General features: G+C 42.4%; 1 protein-coding gene across 3 annotated transcripts; it reads right to left on the reverse strand.

Moving 5' to 3' along the window:
* Window positions 1-5,192: 5,192 nt before the first annotated feature.
* Window positions 5,193-18,777, reverse strand: ZC3H12D (zinc finger CCCH-type containing 12D). Of its 3 annotated transcripts, none has more exons than XM_035108778.2 (6): window positions 18,639-18,777; window positions 13,307-13,733; window positions 10,630-10,769; window positions 8,895-9,129; window positions 8,367-8,473; window positions 5,193-6,883 (listed from the first exon to the last, which is right to left on the reverse strand). In XM_035108778.2, exons 2-6 carry the CDS (start codon window positions 13,606-13,608, stop codon window positions 5,847-5,849), a joined length of 1,821 nt encoding a protein of 606 aa, XP_034964669.2. In that variant the 5' UTR covers window positions 13,609-13,733; window positions 18,639-18,777; the 3' UTR covers window positions 5,193-5,846. The 3 variants fall into 3 exon arrangements, with proteins under 3 accessions (XP_034964669.2, XP_060128723.1, XP_034964670.2); XM_060272740.1 differs by lacking the exon at window positions 18,639-18,777 and adding an exon at window positions 14,348-14,452; XM_035108779.2 differs by lacking the exon at window positions 18,639-18,777 and having other exon boundaries at window positions 8,895-9,124; window positions 10,630-13,446.
* Between the last annotated feature and the right edge of the window lie 2,147 nt (window positions 18,778-20,924).

Genomic DNA, 20,924 nt, shown 5'->3' on the forward strand with positions numbered 1-20,924 from the left:
CTTATCAAGACTATGTTTGCTTTACTGGAATAATATTTTTACTCGTTTCTGTAGCTTCTGAAATTGTATTATCTCATCCTTAGATGACCTCCTGTGGGAAGCACACACTTCTCATCTGATGTTGTTTCTGGTGCCAATAGTTCTGTGTATTTTGGCAATGTTGAACCATATCTTCCAAGTTCTCTTCCCCACTGTAATTTCTCCACCGCTGCTTGTGTGGTAGTAAATTATGGATCACAGTCTTCCATTTGTATTGAGTTTCCATACAGTAGCAGAGCCATCATCACTCTTTCTGAAGCACTGGATGATCTCAGTCCTCAGTTTGAGGGAGGAAATCGCCTTCAATTGTTTTTCCTTTAGTCTAGTTTCTCTACATAAGACAAATGCTCCACCTTTTTTCAATTACTCTGAAAATTTTGAAATGTCAAATGTTGAAGTGCCTTGATTCCTCTCTCACCGCACTTCAAAAAAAAAAGTGCCTTGATTCCTCTCTCACCGCACTTCAAAAAAAAAGTATTAACACCTGGCTAGTTTTATGAGAAGATGGATGGGAAGCCAGATTCAAATGCAACATGCTGCAAGGTACTGCCTACAAGTACTGTTCAAATAAATATTAAACACTTTGAAACTGAAAACTGTTTGGTGTTTTTTTTTTGTAACTGTTATATCATCTATTCAACTGTCTGTTCTCTAGGGGGTTCACAACATGTTAACCTTAACCAGCAAAGCATTAGGAGTGTTACGTTTGAAATCCAGATATTTGTTTTGTGGTAATTTTTGACTGCCTTTTTTGAGTTCTGTTTTCAAACCACTTTATGACACAATGCCAATGTTTTATTTATTTATTTTAAGTCAAGGACAGTCCCATCAATGAAGAGATTTCATTTCCAGAACCATGACTCCCGGGGGGGGGGAGTGAAGAACCATAAGAGATTAATAATTTATGTTTAAATTTATTTTCCTATTAATTCTATTTTAATTATTGTAAATCACCCTGGCATCATTTTGATAAATATGTGGCATATAAGTCTCTAAAATAAATTAAATAAAATTGGCCAGAACCCTTCTTGAACAGTTTAATTGACCATCTTTGGTCAAACAAGTTCCCAGATGTTAGCAAAGAAGTAAAAAGCTAGTGGCAAATATATGCAAAGGGTTGCTTATTTATTATAACATTTTTTAAATGGCCAGTGATCCTGTCCTGTTAAAATCAATCAGAACTATATACTTGGAATTCTGCCCATGAAATGCTACTGGATTATGGTTTATGGATATCAATAGTCTAACGCTGAATCAAATACAAACAATAATGAACTAGAAATGCTACCCTATGCAGAGGGTCATATATTAGACTCCTATGAGAAATGAGTATCAAAAATTCTATAGTTCAGTAGTTCCCAACAATATAGGATGCAGTATTTACATTGACCTATGGGACGATCCTGTATTATACAGGACAGGTGACAACTGCTTCTTGGGAGAAAAGCAATGACAAACCTAGACAGCATCTTAAAAAGCAGAGACATCACCTTGCCGACAAAGGTCCGTATAGTTAAAGCTATGGTTTTCCCAGTAGTGATGTATGGAAGTGAGAGCTGGACCATAAAGAAGGCTGATCGCCGAAGGATTGGTGCTTTTGAATTATGGTGCTGGAGGAGACTCTTGAAAGTCCCATGGACTGCAAGAAGATCCAACCTATCCATTCTTAAGGAAATCAGCCCTGAGTGCTCCCTGGAAGGACAGATCGTGAAGCTGAGACTCCAATACTTTGGCCACCTCATGAGAAGAGAAGAATCCTTGGAAAAGACCCTGATGTTGGGAAAGATTGAGGGCACTAGGAGAAGGGGACGACAGAGGACAAGATGGTTGGACAGTGTTCTCGAAGCTACGAACATGAGTTTGACCAAACTGCGGGAGGCAGTGCAAGACAGGAGTGCCTGGCGTGCTATGGTCCATGGGGTCACGAAGAGTCGGACACGACTAAACGACTAAACAACAACATGGGACGATCCTGTATTATACAGGACAGGTGACAACCCTAGTTGGGAAGAGCGAGACAAATTTAACAGATTGACTGCAATAAGCGAAGAGCAATTAGCTGAGCTGGCAATAAACTGAATAAGGACTGGCGGAAGAGATAGAAGCAATTAGGGGTGTAGGCAAGGTTAATTTTGTAACTGAACGCCAAAATGGGAGCCGCTAAGATAAAACGGTCCACAAGAGAGCGGCAGAAAAGCTTGCAAGGGGCTGGCCCAGAAATGTTGCACACATCCGTGAGTAGACCGAACCCAGGGGAAAAGGGCGGGGAGGCGGGAAAGACAGATTGCTGCCGCTGAAAGGCTTTTAGCAAAGCTGTGGAAATGGGCAGAAAATTGGGGTGGGGCGCTGAGTTTGCATACTTGTTTCTCCTCTTGGCTGAAGCACAAAAGTGGAGGCCTGGCCTTGCCTGCCCTCCCTGTCAGGGCGCCTCCTCTGCTCGCTCCCGGATAAGAGAAAAACTGAACCCCCCCCCCAAAGGCATTGGCTGTCTAAGAGGAGCAGCGAAGAATAACAAGCGTCCTTCTCCAATCGCCACCCTTCTCCTTTGGAAGCCACCCCCCTTTACCTACTATATTAAAGGTAAAGGTAAAGGGACCCCTGACCATTAGGTCCATTATTGGCCGAGGGAGCCGGCGTATAACTTCCAGGTCATGTGGCCAGCATGACAAAGCCGCTTCTGGCAAACCAGAGCAGCACATGGAAATGCCGTTTACCTTCCCGCTGTAGCGGTTCCTATTTATCTACTTGCATTTTGACGTGCTTTCGAACTGCTAGGTTGGCAGGAGCTGGGACCAAGCAACGGGAGCTCACCCCGTCACAGGGATTCGAACCGCCGACCTTCTGATCAGCAAGCCCTAGGCTCAGTGGTTTAACCACAGCACCACCTGGGTCCCTATACCTACTATATTAATGCGAATATTTTGTGGAAGTGGGGCCTATATAGTACATACCCGTCTGAAACACACTAGATGAGAACAAGAGGCATCTGCCACCGACTGCCTAGGAGCCCTGTGGCCCCAGCCTGCGAGGGACACCCCTGCTCCTGCTCCTCCCCAGATGCTTTCCTCCCGTTCAGCTATCCAGCCCCTGCCAAGAGGGGCGAGGTCTTGCTGCTGCTTTCCGGCAGGTAGCAGCAGCCTGAGCTTGTGGGGATAGAGATCCGCCGCTCCTTCTTCCCTTCACAAACGTCTCTATTTAAACCACTTGTGGATCCCAGCCTACAGGTGGGAAAGATGCTCCTCTAGCTGACCTTACTGTAGCCTGCTTTTCATGCAACTGTAAACCAAGGTTAAAACAACCCTTCGTTAATCAACTTGGGTATTATGTGTGAGCCCAGCCTCAGTGCCTTAACTGTGGTTTGTTAAAAGAAATCGTGGTATGTTGTGGGCTTGCTGGCATTAACTTTGGCTTAGCAACCCAACAGTTCTTTAACTGGTTTAAGTGTGGCTTAACCAAGAACAACTTAAAAATGTAACCGCTTCCCATGTTTGACAGTTCCCACTAGCTGTGTTAACAGCAGTGTCATCTTTATCAAGTCTTGTATGCATGAAAGTCTTAACCTGAGCTCAGGTTGCCAGTGGGTGTGGCTTAGCAGGCTCTCAGGCTCCTGGAAGAAGCAAAGAAAGAGCCATGCAGCTTGGCTCCCAACACAGCAAATGCTACTTAAAAGGAAATCTTACAGCCTATATATTTGCTAATTTAAAGATAGCACAATCATTTTTGGACGGAAACAAAGTACCTTATGTTTTAAGTCATTTGGAACCTTCTTCATCTTTATTTTACTGCCAGCAAATGGAGACTTGTTTGCTGTAACCTCTGGAAACTGTGAGTAAAATATTCATTTATTTACAAAGCTAAGAGTCTGTGATTTATTCTAGCCTAAGTATTTTTGTGGGGAACATTAGTTTAAAGGTGGAGGAAGTCACCTTTATTGTGCTTGGAGCAATCTCCATTGGAGATTGGAGCAATCTCCATATGCTATGAGACAGTAAGAATCTGTTTTCCAAACCTCTGTATCCAACAGCAGGTGGGAAATACAAAATAGCTGGGAGGAAAACAAGTCAAGGTTTATTTGATCATATGAGCAGAGATTTGTGGTTTGCTTAATAAATTATGGTTTAGTTTTGGCTTATCATGATGTGTGAACCAGGTCTGTATATATTGCTATACTGATCATTCTGGTTATGTAACCCCCCCCCAAAAAAATTAGAAATTAACCTCTGACTGGATTTTTAGCACAAAAATACACATGTGTTGAGAAGTGTGATAGCATCTCTATCTCTCTCCAAAGTTTAGCAGTATTAGTCATGGGGGGAGGGGCAGGACTGTTTCCTGTGACTGTGTCCCTTGTGCTGGCTTCTGTTAAAACGTTGGGTTAGCTGAATCCAAGCTATTATGTTTTTAGTAAGGACACACTGTGAGGGGAAATAGTTTGTCTTTCCTCCTCTCCTCTGTGGTCCAGTCCCATTCTGGATCTCTTTCCTCCCTACAGTCCCAGCTATTTCAAAAGCTTTTTAAAAGATGGAGATACTTTGACATATATTTATCACCATATATCTGAGTATCTGAGTCAAATGAAATACACAAGGGGTGTGTTGCTGGTTTGTTTATTTAATTAAAAAGATTTCTAGCCCACCCCTCTACCAATTGGTCTTCAAGGCAGCATATACATAAACTGCTAAAACAATGCAAGAAGAATATATAAAAACATTTTTAAATGGAGCAAAAGAGCTGCTACTATATTTTGGACCAGCTGCAGTTTCAAAAATTCATTTCAAAGGCAGTCTACTATATACTACATTATAATAATCTAACCTGGTCGTTATGAACCTGTGGCAAAATGCCACAACTGGAGCACCAGTCAAAGTTGGCAAAAGATGCTTCTGGTCACAGATGCCACTCGAGCATCCACACAGGGCCTTGTTTGCCCAGCTGAGCATGTGTATTCTATGCAAAGCATACTGAACATTTATAAACATTACTTGGACATACCAGAGAGGGCCCCCACTGCAGGCTCATGCAGAGCTTGTCTGAGGCCCAGGACAGAAGTCTTGTTAGAATAAAATTACACACACAAACAAAAAAAGCAACCAGTCCCTGGCAGGGTCCCCCGAGGCCTGAGGCAAGTGTACCCTGCTGCCGCCCCCCCCCCCCCCCGCGTATGGGCCTGCATCCCTATCAGCATTGCCCAACAACACATCCTCAAATATTTAGCTGTATATATTTTTCATCCACATCTTTATATCACACTAATGTAACACCAGTATAACCTTGGTAAGGATAAGCTCTACACAGACCTCGGACACAGATAAGAAAAAGCTGAAAGATGGATTTGCTAAAGATGGATTTGTTTGTGGAGAAGGGGTTAACTGGAATTAAACAGATTGTAACAGAGGAGGTTGTGGTGGTGATCTAGAACAGTGTTCTTCAACTTTAAGTCTCTGGATGTTATTGGTTTACAACTCAAAACATCCCCAGCCAGTTTTGCCAATGGTCAAGGATGTTGGGAGTTGTAGTCTAGGGATCCATGGTTGAAGAACACTGATCTAGGAAAAGCTTTTTGGGAAGTGTGGCATGTGAGTAGTCTCTGGAAAGGAGAACACAAACTGGCTTGAGGGAGTGAAGGTCAGGATGTTGCTTGCAATGATGGCAGAAGAGAAATTGTGAGGAAGGTAGGGGAAGTAGAATACAAACAAATCTCAAGGCCAGCATATAAATACTACTTTCCACTGAGAATTGTTCAGGTTGAGCATGAAGGTGAATACTGGAGTCTTTGAATAGGGCATTACCAACTCCTCTCTTTCTCCTTACCATGGTTTTCTGTTAGGAGATCTGCCATGTAGGGTCCCATGCCATTGAACGAATGGCATTAAGTGTGTCGCATCTACAATATCGGTGTAGGAGGAGGACCCAGTTTGCTCTGCCACATTATATGGGAAACCAAAGTACTGTGCTTGCTGGACATTTGCTTGCTCTCTAGGAAGTGACTGCAGAGTCAAATTCTGCTGGGCCTCAGTACCAGAAGAATGTATGTAATGGTCTAGTGCGTGGAATGAGCTGGAATCCGTAAAAAATAATGGGTTGTAAGATTTGGTCTGCAGATTTCCAGGATATTTCATATCTCCATCCTTGCAGCCTGAAAACGACTCAGCCAAAGAAACCATAGAGCCATGTTGTCCTTCATGTTGGGCCTTCAAGCCATCCCTTAGCAAACTAGAAGGTGTTTGTGAGGTCAGGACTGACACTGCTGTTGTTTGCATTCTGTAACATCCTTGAAAATTACATATTTGTAAGCAAGGGCAATCCCAGCACAGACTGTGAGGAGACAGAGATGAAGTCTGGTTGTATTTGAGATAGTGATCCTTACGTGGGTCACCCACTATGTCTTCATATTTACCAGGTCCAGCAAGAGTATTTCCAGAGTATTTGCTGGCACTGAGGGACAATGCAGTCAGTTGCTTTGACATGGCCCCTGCCTGATCTTGTTGTAATTCAGTTGATTCAGGCTGCCAGTTATCTTGATGTATGTTTGTCCAGTCACTTGCTGCATCCCTGTTGCCTTCTCCTTCCCACCGTTGGGGATTACTGTGAAATGTTGCCAAGCTGTGTGCTGAGCTGCTCCTGCTAGTAACACTACCACTGGTGGGACCAGGTAAATGTGATGTACCGGTATTCCCACCTCTGTTCTTTACTGGGTTTGCTCTTGTCTTCTCTTCCTCCGTCCTCTGAGCAAGTGAGTTGGTCTTTGTCTTAGCTCGGAGCTCATCAGCTACAGAGCGATGGTCCCAAGTCAGTCTTTCTGGGTGGTAATATTTGCACTTGATGCCATATGTGCATTTTTTGCCTGTGGGGGGGAAAACAGAGCAGATAATTTACTAAAGACATGTTCGGTGGGATGCAACATACGGTTGCGGAAGCATGCCTGCACGGCAGATAAAAGCCTGTTGGATGCTTTTGATCGAATCAGTTTATAGAACAAATTAATATTAAGAGAGAATGGTATGTTTTTCAGAAACTCAAGTCATTGGCTGCCCTGGGTATGCCCAGAGTATTCTGATACTTCATCTTTGTATCAGAAGTGCCATTCAGCCCCTTTGTGGCCACTGTCAGAACAGCAAGCTTCTCTTAACTTGAGGATAGCTTTGCATGTGCAGTGAGAATGTGGCATGTATATTTCTCACACTGTGTGGTAATTCCTGCTATGCAAAGAAGGTACAACATGTGAAGTGTGGGTATCATACCACAGGCTATTGTTTCACTTGAAAGACATGTAGAAGTGTATCATAATGCTTTGCTCAATAATACCCCCCCCCCCCCGGTGTTCAATCTGTATGGTGAGATTCACTAGAAGGTCACCAGCAGGAGAGAAAACAGCAGTTAGCACCCCTCAAGCTGAGAGCCTTCCCTTCAGTTACCAGCAACAATCACAGAAGCCATTGGAGGGAGAGGAAGCCGCAGAACCTTCCACTGTGCTTAGATCCAGCTCCATGACCTGCTGAAATCTAGAACTAAGAGCTAGTGTTTGAATTTGTTATTTTCCTCTACCCTTTTGTTCTCTCTGCTTCTTATTTTCTTTCTTTTTCTTTTTATGCCCTGTCTTTTATGTAATTGTTAGTCAGGCTTACAGTCTTAGTATTGACCTCTGTAACCCACTCTAGGAGTCTTTTTTTGGCTGAAGAGAAGGGTGAAAATACTCTAAATAAAGAGAGAAACAAATACAGAGTGGGGGAAAGTAGCTATGACGTCACATATTACCTGCTACCTTTTGCAATGAGATGGGGGAGTACTTGCAATTGTTTTTAAGGTGGCAAAAAGTTGTGGCTTGCACACTTGCTTTATGTGCTTCTGTTGTCACCTCTGTTGAAATATTTGTGAGCTCCAGAAGTTGAGGGAGCCTGAGCATTTCTGCATGAGGTTGATGCACATGTTTCCCATTTGTATTTTACACTGAAAACATGAAAAACAGGTGCATGAATCACCCACTAAAGGAATTAGAATTGCATGAGGGAGAGCTGGGATGAGCACACTAGGTGCATTTTCCCACTGCTTTTTTCATCATTCTCCACAAATTGGAGGCAAATGTCTGCAATGGAGGCAAAAATAATGTGTGGAGTCTACCTGAGTAGGGAAGTTTCCCCACTTCAGAATTTCTCTCCAACTTGAGTGGAGCAAGCATGTACACCTTTGCTCTCCTTGGTTGTATGAGAGATTGGAATGTCTGAATAACACTTGTGTCTTGGTTCTTTCTCTAGAGCCTCAAGTTAATCTCCCTGTGGATCTCACCAGGGAGGCAGATAAAGCTGTGAATGGCATTAAACAAAACCTACCATAAGGGCAGAGCTGCCATTTTGGCTCAGGAATCTGTGGCATTTTGCTGAGAAAGCTGTCAAGAGAGGGTCCATGCCGGCCTAAGGGATCATCAGGAGGCATAAATCTAAAAAGGAAATGATCGGTTTATTGGACAAACATCACCATATTTTCTGAATTGTATTTTAAGTTTACCGAAGGGATTCTTAGCAAAAAAAGATTTGCAACATGTACACAGTTCCTCCACTGATGGGAAGATAGTAGCATCTTATATCTAGCTGTTAACTGGATAAAAAATGGGCAGAATTAACAATCTGTGGCAACATAGGTACATACAATTAAGTTACTTTTTTTGTTATGGCCTAGGTTACAAATAATATGTGTACTAACAGATGCAAAGAAAATGTCTCAAAGGATGCCTTTTCGAAAAGCTAAGTACTTTCCACCCATAATGTTATGAGACCTGCAGCTGACTATGCTATGGTTCAGTTTCACACAGATATGTGACCCAAGGTGAAATAATATTTGCAAATAGGCCAGTCTCTTACTTGTCATTGACAAAGGAGTACATCAGTAGTCTCTGTTCAATGAACCATTTCCACTCAGGATTTTCATTCTGCAGGTCCCGAAAGTTATCATTAGAAACAATGATCCCATCTTGCTCATACGCCAGTTTAACTATGTACCGATCATCATAGCATACCATCCTTTTGCCTTTCATTCTGCGGGATGGTGTGTACACAAGAATTGCTTGCTTTGCAAGTTTTTCAAGAACATGCTGATCTACGTAAAAATAAGAGAAGAGAATTAAACAAAACAAAAAAGAAGATCCCAAGTAGAAGTTTGGAATAAGAACACCACCACAAATCATGCAAGGAATCCTCAAAAATGTGCTTAAAGGTTTCTCCATTCAACTCACTATATTAGTAACTAACAGCAGAATCAGCTGCTCAAATTAAATTTAATTATTTGGATTGAATCCATTTTAATTCCATTGATTTCAGTGTAACTGGAATGTGAACTGTTCTGTAAATTAATTGATTAAATTTAAAGAGGGCCAGAACTCCACAATGTGGATTTTGCATGCTCAGCATTTAATAAACTGGACCAATCAAGAGCTCAATTTGGCTTGTGGTAGGAGTGATGTCATCAGAGTAAAATGGCGGATTAATATCTGCTCTAATCTGCACTATCAGTGATCTGATCTACCAGTTAATAAGCACAATTCAGGTCTACATTATCACATTTCACTAGAGTAAGTTGGCTTGCGGTCCCAAGACAATAAAGCAGGTCATCAATTTATGTAACAGACGGGAAGAGAACTAGGTGAATCACAGTGATGCAGTTGAGGATGATGCGTATAAATCTAAAAAAATAGTTTGCCCTTCACATAGTAGAGTAGACCTTAACTTTGGGAAGCATAACATTCCACTATGAGTTGGAATTTATTTCTACAGGGATAAGCATAGACAGATAGGTTGAAACAAATGTCACTGACATGGGTGAGGAACTTCAGCTCACGAATCAAATACAACCCTCCTGACTTCTCTTTCTGGCTCTTGAAATTCTCCTCTAGCCATAACCCTCACCTTCCTTAAGTGTCACATTGGTTGCTCTGAGACTTTTTCTTCTGGATTAACCCACTACTGGCATGTGGCCCCTGGAAGGTTGTCCATGAGGAAATGTGGTCCTTGGTTCCCTTGCCACTCTGTAGTCTAAAAATCACTTCCTCCATAACCATCCTTTAATGTTTTCATGTTATTAGTTAATGTGTTAGCTACTGAGTACCTGCAACATCCATGTGAATTATGGAAATGCATAATGTGATATTCTTTCTTTTTTCTTTTTACCATTACCACAGGTAAGAAGGGATGTTTTCATTCATGAGCTATTAACCCTAGCCATTGACCTGGAGTCTCGGACATCTCAATATTACTGTTAGAAAGAAACACAAGGCAGAAAAAGATGCCAGGCTATTTGTAGGAGACATGTTTGTTGGGGAGAGAGAATGAAAGTAATTGGCCTCTTGCACTCTCTAAGCAATACAGCAAAGGTTTGAAAGAAAATACATCAAAGTCTGTGTTTATAACAGAAAATAATTCAGTTGTATCTACAGTACTCTATTTTGCCCATCTTATTATCCTAGACCAGCCTTGGAAGAGTTTTCCAAAGCACACCTGTTTGCACCAAATCCTGTGGGATGTGTCTGAACTAGGAGCCAAAATGGTGACCTAAAATTTTGCAAGCTTTTATACCTAAAATATGTACGGGAGGCATGCCTACCTGTAATGGGGTTATCAAATCGGCTTGCTTCCTTTCTCCATGATGGGACAAAGACTTTGATATATTGATGACCTCTGTGTTTGAACCAGTCCACCACCAGCTGAATTCCCAAGCATGAAAACACTTCCTTATTTCCATGACTGGAAGAAAAAAAAGAAAAGACAGAGAAAGAGAGAGACTGAGAGAAAGGAAGTATGTTTTAGGGCAGGTATCTCCAAACTGCGGCCCTCCAGATGTTTTGGCCTACAACTCCCATGATCCCTAGCTAACAGGACCAGTGGTCGGGGAAGATGGGAATTGTAGTCCAAAACATCTGGAGGGCCGAAGTTTGGGGATGCCTGTTTTAGGGTCAGAAAGTCTTGCTGCTTTTCGACAGTTACTGCCTATGATATCTGCTCAGTTTACATGTGTTCTAGTATTTTGTATCATTGATATTCTCATGAAAATGTGAGGGCAGAGGCAGCTACTATTGCTGACTGTTTCCTTCCCTTCTATGCCCCTGCTGTTCAGAAGTCACCTTGGGGAATGATGAGTCAGAGCTTGATTCTTTATCATGGCAAATCAGCTCAGAAATATATGTAGATGGAGGAAATTAAATAGGCAAGGATATTAAATAGGCAAGGCATGGAACCAAGTTGTATAGGGATGAATGAAATTTCTAAAGTAATTTTACTTCAGCCTCTACCATCATCACTTAATTTGTGTGATGCCTTTCCATAGTTAAAATGATGCTCAAGGTGGCTGACAACATGACAAGATTTACATAATTAGAAACATAACAAAAATTCATAAACAATAAACAACACATCAAAAAGTGTACAACCAAATTGACCAATTTCCCACATAAATCATAATGAGATCTAAAAACAAAAGCAAAAATTAACATCTATAACAACAACAACAAAAATTCCAACCAAACACCCTAAACAATGCCACAGCCCAAGAATCTGTTCAGTTGCTTTTTTCACTGGATTCAGTCAGGGCCATGCTCTCCCAGGCCAGGTGCACTGGACTTTATGACCACCAAACTTAAAAGCTAATCTAAGCCAGCATCCTTATTACCTCTCTATCAACGAGATTCTGCATGATCATAGAGTTCCCACCCCCAGGATTGTTGCCCTAGGTTGTTTCCCTTGCCTACCTATATGAACAATTCTAACATCATTGACTCTCATATGCAGGTCTTTGAGTTTATCTGAAACAGAACTCCACCCACAAGAGAAAGAAACCTTGCACTTGTTTACCAGGATAAAAAGAGGTGAGTCATTGATTTTATTGGCATTTGTTTAATCTTTCAGCAGCCTGTTGAGTATGAAAACAAAGAAGTTTAATTTAGTTTAGGGCAACAGTATCCAACCTAGTCCAAAATATTTGGAGGGCACTAACTGCTTTAGGGCTTCCTGTCCCTGGATATTTCATCATTTAACAGCCATCAGAAGATATATATATATAAAGGCAAGTCAAAATGGAAAGTGTCAATAGTGGGAAGCCAGTAATGGAGTTTGTGGCTCTAGCAGTGATACTAGAGGGGCAGGTTGTTGGTAGCTGAAACAGAAGGTCACAGTGGCCCAGTTCATGTGCTATAGTATCATGAATCCAGCAAAACGGGAAGGAGCAAAGTGGCTCATGATCAGTAAACCATGGTTTATGGTCTACTATGATGTGCAGACACCGCCAAAATCTGCACAATTAAGGAGAAAAGGAATACTTAGCCATAAAAAATGAAATTAATATCCATTATATGCCAATTATGCTGCCATGCTTTCTCAAAAGAATCATGGAGATTGTAGTTTGGAGCAGATGTTGAGGATTCTTTGTTAGGAATCCCCAGTCCACTTTACAGAACTGCAATTCCTAGGAGCCTTGGGGAAATGGCATCATTGTTGAACTAAGGTTGCAAGCCTAGCCCTGCTAGTCTGCACTGAATTCAGAAGGATTGACTTCTGAGTAGACATGTTTAGGATTATGCTGTAAATTAAGTCTGTAGAAGAGAGATACCTCTTCGGGAGTTCCTGTTTGGGAAATAGAATTCTAGCATGCTAAAGAGATTGGTTGTATATGTGCTTAATAGGCAGACACAGCCAAGCCAGTCTGTTTGTCCCTCTCTTCACATTTCCCCTTAAATGTAAGCTCTTGCAGCTATATTCCCTGTCACCACCAACCAACCTCTGGCTTTATCATCAGGAAGTCGGCCGTTTGTATAGAGGCCTGTTACCATAACAAATAACTCTTATCTCCTTTTGGAGAACATAATTTTGCATCAAAGCAGTCAGCGGCACAGCGCAACTTCCTCATGTGCAAACTTCTGCATGGCTTACTTTAAAGGGATGAGAGAGATGAGAGGCATGCCAGTTTGGGGAAATGAGGCAAATGGGATAGTTCACACAAGCATGCTTATCACTTGCTTGATGACACATGCTTGTATGAATGTGCCATCATTGATCAACCACCCCAAGAGAAGAGCTTTCAGATCACCTCACTCTCATCGCTCCAAACATGATGCAAATCAGTTATTCGGTTCACTTGGAAATGGGGGTGATGCTCCTCTGAACCCCATAGCGCATTTCCCATACCTCAGGTGTCCCATCTTATCTACGGACAAGGTTTGGCTTGCACCACAGGGCAAGCTTAAGAAACAGAGAAGTCACCGAGATAACAAAATGAAAAAGATGCTTGCCTCATAGCAACATTGCTGCCGTCAATCACAATAGCTCTCAAGACACTGGAGGGATCACTTCCTTCCTCAGTAGACTGTCTGGAAATTGGCAGAGGCCTGCATGATCCATGGGCAGCAGGGGTGGGGTGAAAAGGTGGCGTCCAGTTCTCAGGCTCCTGAGGCCTGCTGCCTGCCTGGACCAGTTCTTGTAGCAAATCGTTCTCTGAGGCGTCTTGACCTAGCTTCTCCAGCACATGGCAGACTTGCTCCTTTCCGTAGCCCAACTTGTGGAAAAATTCCAGCTTGCTGTGTTGCGCTTCCATTTCTTCTCCAAAGATAGGAAACTCACAGGGGCACTTTAAAAATGGAGGCCCTCGTGTGGTTTCGTGTGTGCTTGTTTGATGGCGGACTTTCAGTCAATGGTATTGATCCAATGCAGCCAGTTCAGCTTTAGAGAGGAAACAAAAGGAAAACACTCATTTAGTAATTTACTGTTTAGTAAATACTAAAGATAGCAACCTTCCTTAGTCTTCAAAGTATGAACCATGCATCATTTAATGGATAATAAGCAGCTGTCACGGTCCCCTCCATTGATTTGTGTATGCTTTCTTAAAAAGACAGTGTTTTTATATATTATAATAAACAAGTAGTTACATCAGCATGTTGGCAGGATTGTGTAGGTAGTCACTAAGTAACATTAATATATCAATTAAACTTTTAAAAATAAGTGAATAAATACAATAATCTATTTTGTGTGTCCCTCCTGTTGCTAGCTTGCTGTTGAGCTAACAGATATTCATAACTGGTGCAATTATGCATATTTTATGTGGATTAAATGATACCGAGTTCCAAAATGTTCCTGTTCCTAGAGACTTCAGCCCCCTTTTTCCTAATACCAGGGAGGAGTAATTTGCACCTTGAGAAGAATGAACAGTAAGTTGCCTTTTTCTAAAGCCAAAATGGAGGCCATAAGGTTTAGTTTTCTGTTAAGAAAAGCTCATGAGGACATTTGAGAACCCTTGCTGCACAGAGCTCAGTTCATATCAGCTGCCTTTGACTTACCAAAAGACTCCAGCCTTTCTTCTGATATTCTGAGCACAAATGAACTCCTCTCATTAAATATACCCACTGGACGAGCAAGATTCGTCAGAATAGCAGGTATGTTCCTAAATAGGTGTGCAAGAGTGACGTATGCACATGCCTATACATGTGTGCATACGCACAAGCAGCTCAGGTTTATCTCTGATTAAAACATCCAAAAACAACGTAACTGAGGGATTGCACTTCTGCAGTGTGGTTAGTAAAATACAGATATCATCTCTCTTGAGTTTGTGAAGCGACTTCAAATGCCGCAACTGCTTAGCAATTAACATATCTTTTAAACATTGAAAAACAAAAACAAATTCTGCCTAGCTTGTTGTGGTTCTTCAGTTTCTTTGAGTACGGCTGGTCTGTGCTAGATTTTTTTTTTCTGGTATGACTACCACTGTTCATAATTGGAAGGGATGAGGTTATGAAACAGGATACTTTACTTGTAGCACTTTTGGGGGGAGGGGAGCATATTTCCCTCCAAATGATGCCACCATGCACCCCTAATATCAACATCTGCAATGCTTTGTGACTGAGGGGGAAACACCTGTATGATGGGGTCCAGCATTGTCATGGAATGCAGGCTCCATTGTGCCCTAGAGTCACTCTGGGGAAGCCACTGCAATTCTGTCTGTTCAGCATCATCTTGGAAATTTGTCTCACCACTAGCAACAACAGAAAGATTTAATAGACAATGAAAAGACCCTGGTTGCGAAGGTCTTTGACAAAGGAGCGTCATTTGCTGACTGTGAGGTGTTTTGGCTTTCATAATTTACCGTATTTTTCCATGTATTAGACTAGGTGTTTTTTTAACCAAAAAATTAGGTTTAAAATTGGGTCTCGTCTTATACACGGTTAGTGCTGAGGGGTGTTTTCTTAATTTTGAGTCCCCCAAAATAGGGGGCGTCTTATACATGGGGTCATATAATACCTACCTACCTACCTCTAGGTAGTGTATAAGTCAGTGTTTCCCAAACTTTGATCTCTCTCCAGCTTTTTTTGAACTACAGTTCCCATCAATGCTGACCACTGGTCCTGCTAGCTAGGGATGGTGGGAGTAGATCAAAAACAGACCCAAGTTTGGGAAACACGGGCATAACTAAACACTAATAGCAACTGCAGCTACTTATTCAAAGGCTTTATCAAATGGCAGCCTCACGGGGTGAGAGCCAAACTACATGTCAAATGCGTATTTTGACCTTGCAAGTCTGATTTTTCTTTCAAATAGCAACCTTGAGTAGGGGAGGCATTAGGGTTTGGTGGGGGGGGGGTCCTAAAAAACCCTGACCAGCAGGTGGGTTGCACCAGCAGCAATGGCAGTTGCCCTGCTTGTATCTTCACCAAACATGCTCCAAAATGTTACAGGGTTGTTGTTGTTGTTGCTGTTTGGCAATTCTGACAAAGGATGACGTCGGATTTAGACCAGCAGCTGCAACAGTACATCAGATGTTGCCAAAGCAACTTCAAAATGACACAGAAAGGGTGAGCTCCTTATCTTTTCTGCAAAGAAGCTTGCACACGCGAGCTGTGTGCTGTGGTTTCCTTCTAGCCTGTAGTGTTTCCAGCACAAAACCGGAGCCTAGCAGGAGGAAGAGCTACCAGACTGCTCAGCTCAATACTGGCTTCTAACACGTGCCTAATAGCAATGAGTGTGTGTACCTCTACACATTACTAACTGCAGAGGAACTGAACCCATCCAGCTCTGCTCCAGCCCTTGGAGAAAAAGCTGCATCATTTAAAGAATGAACCAAAACGGATAAAAATGCTTCCACTGGGCATGCAACTGGCCTTGGGGGCACAATAGACACTGTTCACTCAACATTTTACACTCTCTTTCCCTTTATCCAGGGGTGTAGGAAGGGGTGTGTGGTGTGTGTGGTCTGTCCCAGGTGTCATGACTGAAGGGGGTGACAAAATGGCAGGTGAGTGGCTGGCACACCCTGCACCTGGCGGCAGAAGGTCTTCTAACCCGGCAGCAGAGAACAGCCCTCCTTAGCTGTGGCAAGGCGCACGCGGCCGCAGTAGCTCCGAGCAACAGCATCCCTGCCACTCTCCTACCCTGAACTGTGGTGTGTGGGAGGGCACCCTCCGTACCCTGCCCCCCTCGGGAGCGCCCCCCACCCTGGGCAGCGCGAGCATATGCTCCGCCTCTGCCTTTATCTAATTGATTCACCTGTTTGCCAGGATCAGCTGGTCAACCTCTTTTGCCCCCCACCTGGAGCCTTGGGATGTGGGAGAGGAGGCTATGGGAAGCCTGATGCCATGCTTAGGTTTGTTGTGTGCTGTGATTGAGACAGCACTCAGTCCAATCAGTCAGAGAGGAACTTCAAAAATTAACTGCTTAAAAATTACTTTGAATCGGAGAGATCAATCTGTGCAAGAATAAATGTTTTATACTGAGGATGTATCAGTCAAGCTTGTGGTGAATTGAGGGGGTGGACAGATTAACTGAAACAATTACTAATTATTGATGCTTATGAAGAACTCAAGTTTTATACTTTTGCCCATCATGGGTTATGCCATAATAATAGAAGTGTTAACTTTTATGGTGCTACAACCCTTGATTTTTTTTGGTCCGCAACAGCCTAACATGGCTATCCACTTAGAAATGGTTACTTTTGCCATTTCCTATCCTTGGCTCTCCCATCAGTGTTTTCTTCCTTACTGTTGAAAATGAGGTAAGTTCCTGGTTAAAGGGCATGGTGTGTGTATATGTATGTATATGCATGCATTCAAGTTACTGTAGATGTGCTGCATAATACAATAGCAACATAACACCTTGAGCTGAAACCCTCCCCCTTTTATTAATCTGGCTCCTAGTTTTAATGAGAAATCTCTCCTGAGAAATCTCTATGTGGGACAAGAAGCTACAGTTAGAACTGGTCATGGAATAACTGATTGGTTCAAAATTGGGAAAGGAGTACGACAAGGCTAAATATTGTCTCCCTGCTTATTTAACTTGTATGCAGAATTCATCATGCGAAAGGCTGGACTGGATGAATCCAGAATTAAGATTGCCGGAAGAAATATCAACAACCTCAGATATGCTGATGACACAACCTTGATGGCAGAAAGCGAGGAGGAATTAAAGAACCCTTTAATGAGGGTGAAAGAGGAGAGCACAAAATATGGTCTGAAGCTCAACATCAAAAAAACTAAGATCATGGCCACTGTTCCCATCACCACCTGGCAAATAGAAGGGGAAGAAATGGAGGCAGTGAGAGATTTTACTTTCTTGGGTGGGTTCCATGATCACTGCAGATGGCTATAGCAGTCACGAAATAAGAAGACGCCTGCTTCTTGGGAGAAAAGCAATGACAAACCTAGACAGCATCTTAAAAAGCAGAGACATCACCTTGCCAACAAAGGTCCATATAGTTAAAACTATGGTTTTCCCAGTAGTGATGTATGGAAGTTAGAGCTGGACTATAAAGAAGGCTGATCGCCGAAGAATTGATGCTTTTGAATTATGGTGCTGGAGGAGACTGTTGAGAGTCCCATGGACTGCAAGATCAAACCTATCCATTCTGAAGGAAACCAGCCCTGAGTGCTCACTGGAAGGACAGATCGTGAAGCTGAGGCTCCAATACTTTGGCCACCTCATGAGAAGACTCCCTGGAAAAGACCCTGATGTTGGGAAAGACGGAGGGCACAAGGAGAAGGGGACGACAGAGGATGAGATGGTTGGACAGTGTTCTCCAAACTGCGGGAGGCAGTGGAAGACAGGAGTGCCTGGCGTGCTCTGGTCCATGGGGTCACAAAGAGTCAGACACGACTAAACGACTAAACAAAAAAGTTTTAATGAGCAGTAGCTGCCTATGGCACAATGCTACAGGTTACAGGCAGGGAAAGTAAATATGAGTGTCTCTCACTTTCTGTCTTCTCTTGCAGTTGAAAGTGTGCAAAACCACAATTTGTTTTGCCTCCTATGTTTCAGCAAGAGCTTTCTGATCAGAAGTAATGTTATCCAAAGGACACGGCGCACAATGAGAATGCAGTTTTGAATCCTTCAAGATGGAACAGTGCCTTGAAGATGGACCTTTTGACCTACAGAAGCTCATCCCCAATTTCCTACGACTCTGTGGTAAAAAGCACTCTGCCTATGCATGCAAGGATTATATTGGAAGGGCAGGAGACATATGTAGCAAACACTACAAGAAGTGGGGTAAGGTCCAAACCCTGGTTCACACTAAGCTCTGCTTTGCTTTGCTAACCCATCCAAGTGGATTTGCTGAACATGTTGGAAAAAATAGTTGGTACTCACAATGAAGTGCAATGCCTTCCCTCAGTGACCAGAGAAATGTGAGGCTGGGTAAGCCATCGCTGTTATCCAGCAGCTCATTCAGCAAGCTACAGTGCATTTGCAATTCTATTCACTCAAGGAAATGCTGCCTGTTTTTCAAGGCACATTGTTATTGGTGCCAACTGAAAGTGCAATGTGCAAACTGCAACTCATTTCATGGGAACATTTTCACTTCCTTAATTGGGCATCTCATAAAATTTAACTCATTAGACTTTGATTTTGCAAAATGAGGAGGCAGGGAGAGGGGTGTGTCAGGACAAAGGCCATAGCCGTTTCGTGATAAGTACAGATATGGTTTATAAAAGCACGTTATCTTTTATTGGAACAACCTTTCTTAGTGTAGGCACATACAGAATTTTGTGTCACACAGAACTTTTCATTGTTTGAGCATTCAATTAAAAATGGTGAACGTGTTTTTTTCTAGTGTTTGAAACTCCCATTGTTCTAGGCGCCTTTTGTGACAAGGGAATTTCAATAGCGCGAGTGGTTTCTGAGCTCTGCACCTAAGATTTCAGATTAAAACTGCAGTGGAAGGAAAGGAGGAGCTTTTTCTGCCCGCCCACTTCCAGCTACTCTTTGAAGACTAGAGACCCTCTTAAGAATATAAGGGAGGGCTAGACTTTGTGAAAAATGAACATAATATTTTAGCTGCAGTTCACTCATTTTCAGCTTTGTATTCTTGTTATAAAAAAGCGCACCTAGACATTCCGTCGTTGTGCCCATAACCCAGGCTTAAGGTGCCATTTAGCTCCTAGCTTCATATCTCTGTTTCTAAGTTTTTTCCCTATTACTTATTGAGGGTTCACCACTACAGATTTAGCCATACACAACCTTAGAGTATGCACCTCTTTAAAAAACAAAAATTGGTCACAAACCACTTTCTATACTCCCCAAGAGGATAAGCAGAGGTCCACAGCTAGCAATATCAGCTGTGTAAGCTCACTGCAGAGTCCTGTGGATCCCAGTCACATGTTGGAAGCAATCAAGTGGTAGAAGAACCCAGGTTTCAGTGTGCTGCAAAATGAGAAACCTTTTGAAATGGAATTGTGAATATTTCAGTACTTTGGAAGCGAAATTAACTCGTGCACACCTAGCCCCAACAAATGTCATGGCCTAGCTGGTTTGGTTTCTCAGGAGAAGCACATTAAGCCCCCTTTGCTGCTGTTAGTCAAGAACATGGCAGAAAATCAGTCTGCTTAAGAAGGCAGCTGGTGGGTGAAGGCTTTTCGCTGCTAGACTGCCCTGACGAATCTGTTTCAGTTTTTTAACATTATTGTGTTATCTGAGTGTAAGCTGGTGTGTGAGTCTTCCTCTCCAGTTCAAAAAAGAGATCTTTAGGAGAAAGGGATTGAGGGGGATGAGTGCATGGGTTTCTGGAAATGTTTGTGTCTTGGTACTACCCAAATATTCTGGATTCCCAGCTCCCACCAGCCTTACGCAGTAAGCTGAAAGGTCAGATATTATGGGAGTTGTAGTCCAAAAACATCTGGAAGACAGTAGGTTGGGGAAGTCTGGTCTAGAATGCTAAAAACTGTTCTCTCTCTTTAATAGGTAGGAACTGTCTGCCACACATGGGAAGCTCATATTGGAGGAATAGCTTTCACCTGGAAAGCTTCACTTCTGTAAAGATTTTTCTACAAAAAAAAACCTGGCAGCACATCTTTAAAAGATATAGTATTCCAGGCACAGGGAGCTTGTGCTGGAAAGTTAAAAAGAATGTGGGAATATATGAAAGCTACAGCACAGCCCCATGCCAGTTTACAAAGCAGCAAATCCCACAGTATTCAATGGGTCTTCCACTCAAATCAATATAGAATTACAGCCTCTCTTGTCCAGGGGGAAAAAACCCCATATATTCCTAAACAAGAATGCATTACCGAGATAACATTTAAAAAACAGCTTAGTTACATCCCAACCTTTGAGAGATCTGCATATACATTAATACCTAACAGAGGAATACAGAGTATCTAAAAAAAATTAAGAAAATAAACACATGGCAAAACTAACGTCAGTCCTCCCTACAAGTATTTTATACCTTGGGTTGTGGTTTAATAAGCATTTCCTTTCTATGCTGGCTCGGTTTTGCATGCAGCAACAAGTTCTGCTGGCTGTTTCAACTCAGACATTTCTTGTTTGTAACGCTGTTAGCGTTCTGCATTAAAGGGGGGTTAATTACAATATTGAAGGCAGTAGAGAGAAACTAAATAGCCCTACTCTGATTTGTATTTGTAAATTGTACCTGGTGGT

The sequence above is a fragment of the Zootoca vivipara genome, chromosome 3, assembly GCF_963506605.1.
Source record: "Zootoca vivipara chromosome 3, rZooViv1.1, whole genome shotgun sequence".
Lineage (NCBI taxonomy): Eukaryota > Metazoa > Chordata > Lepidosauria > Squamata > Lacertidae > Zootoca > Zootoca vivipara.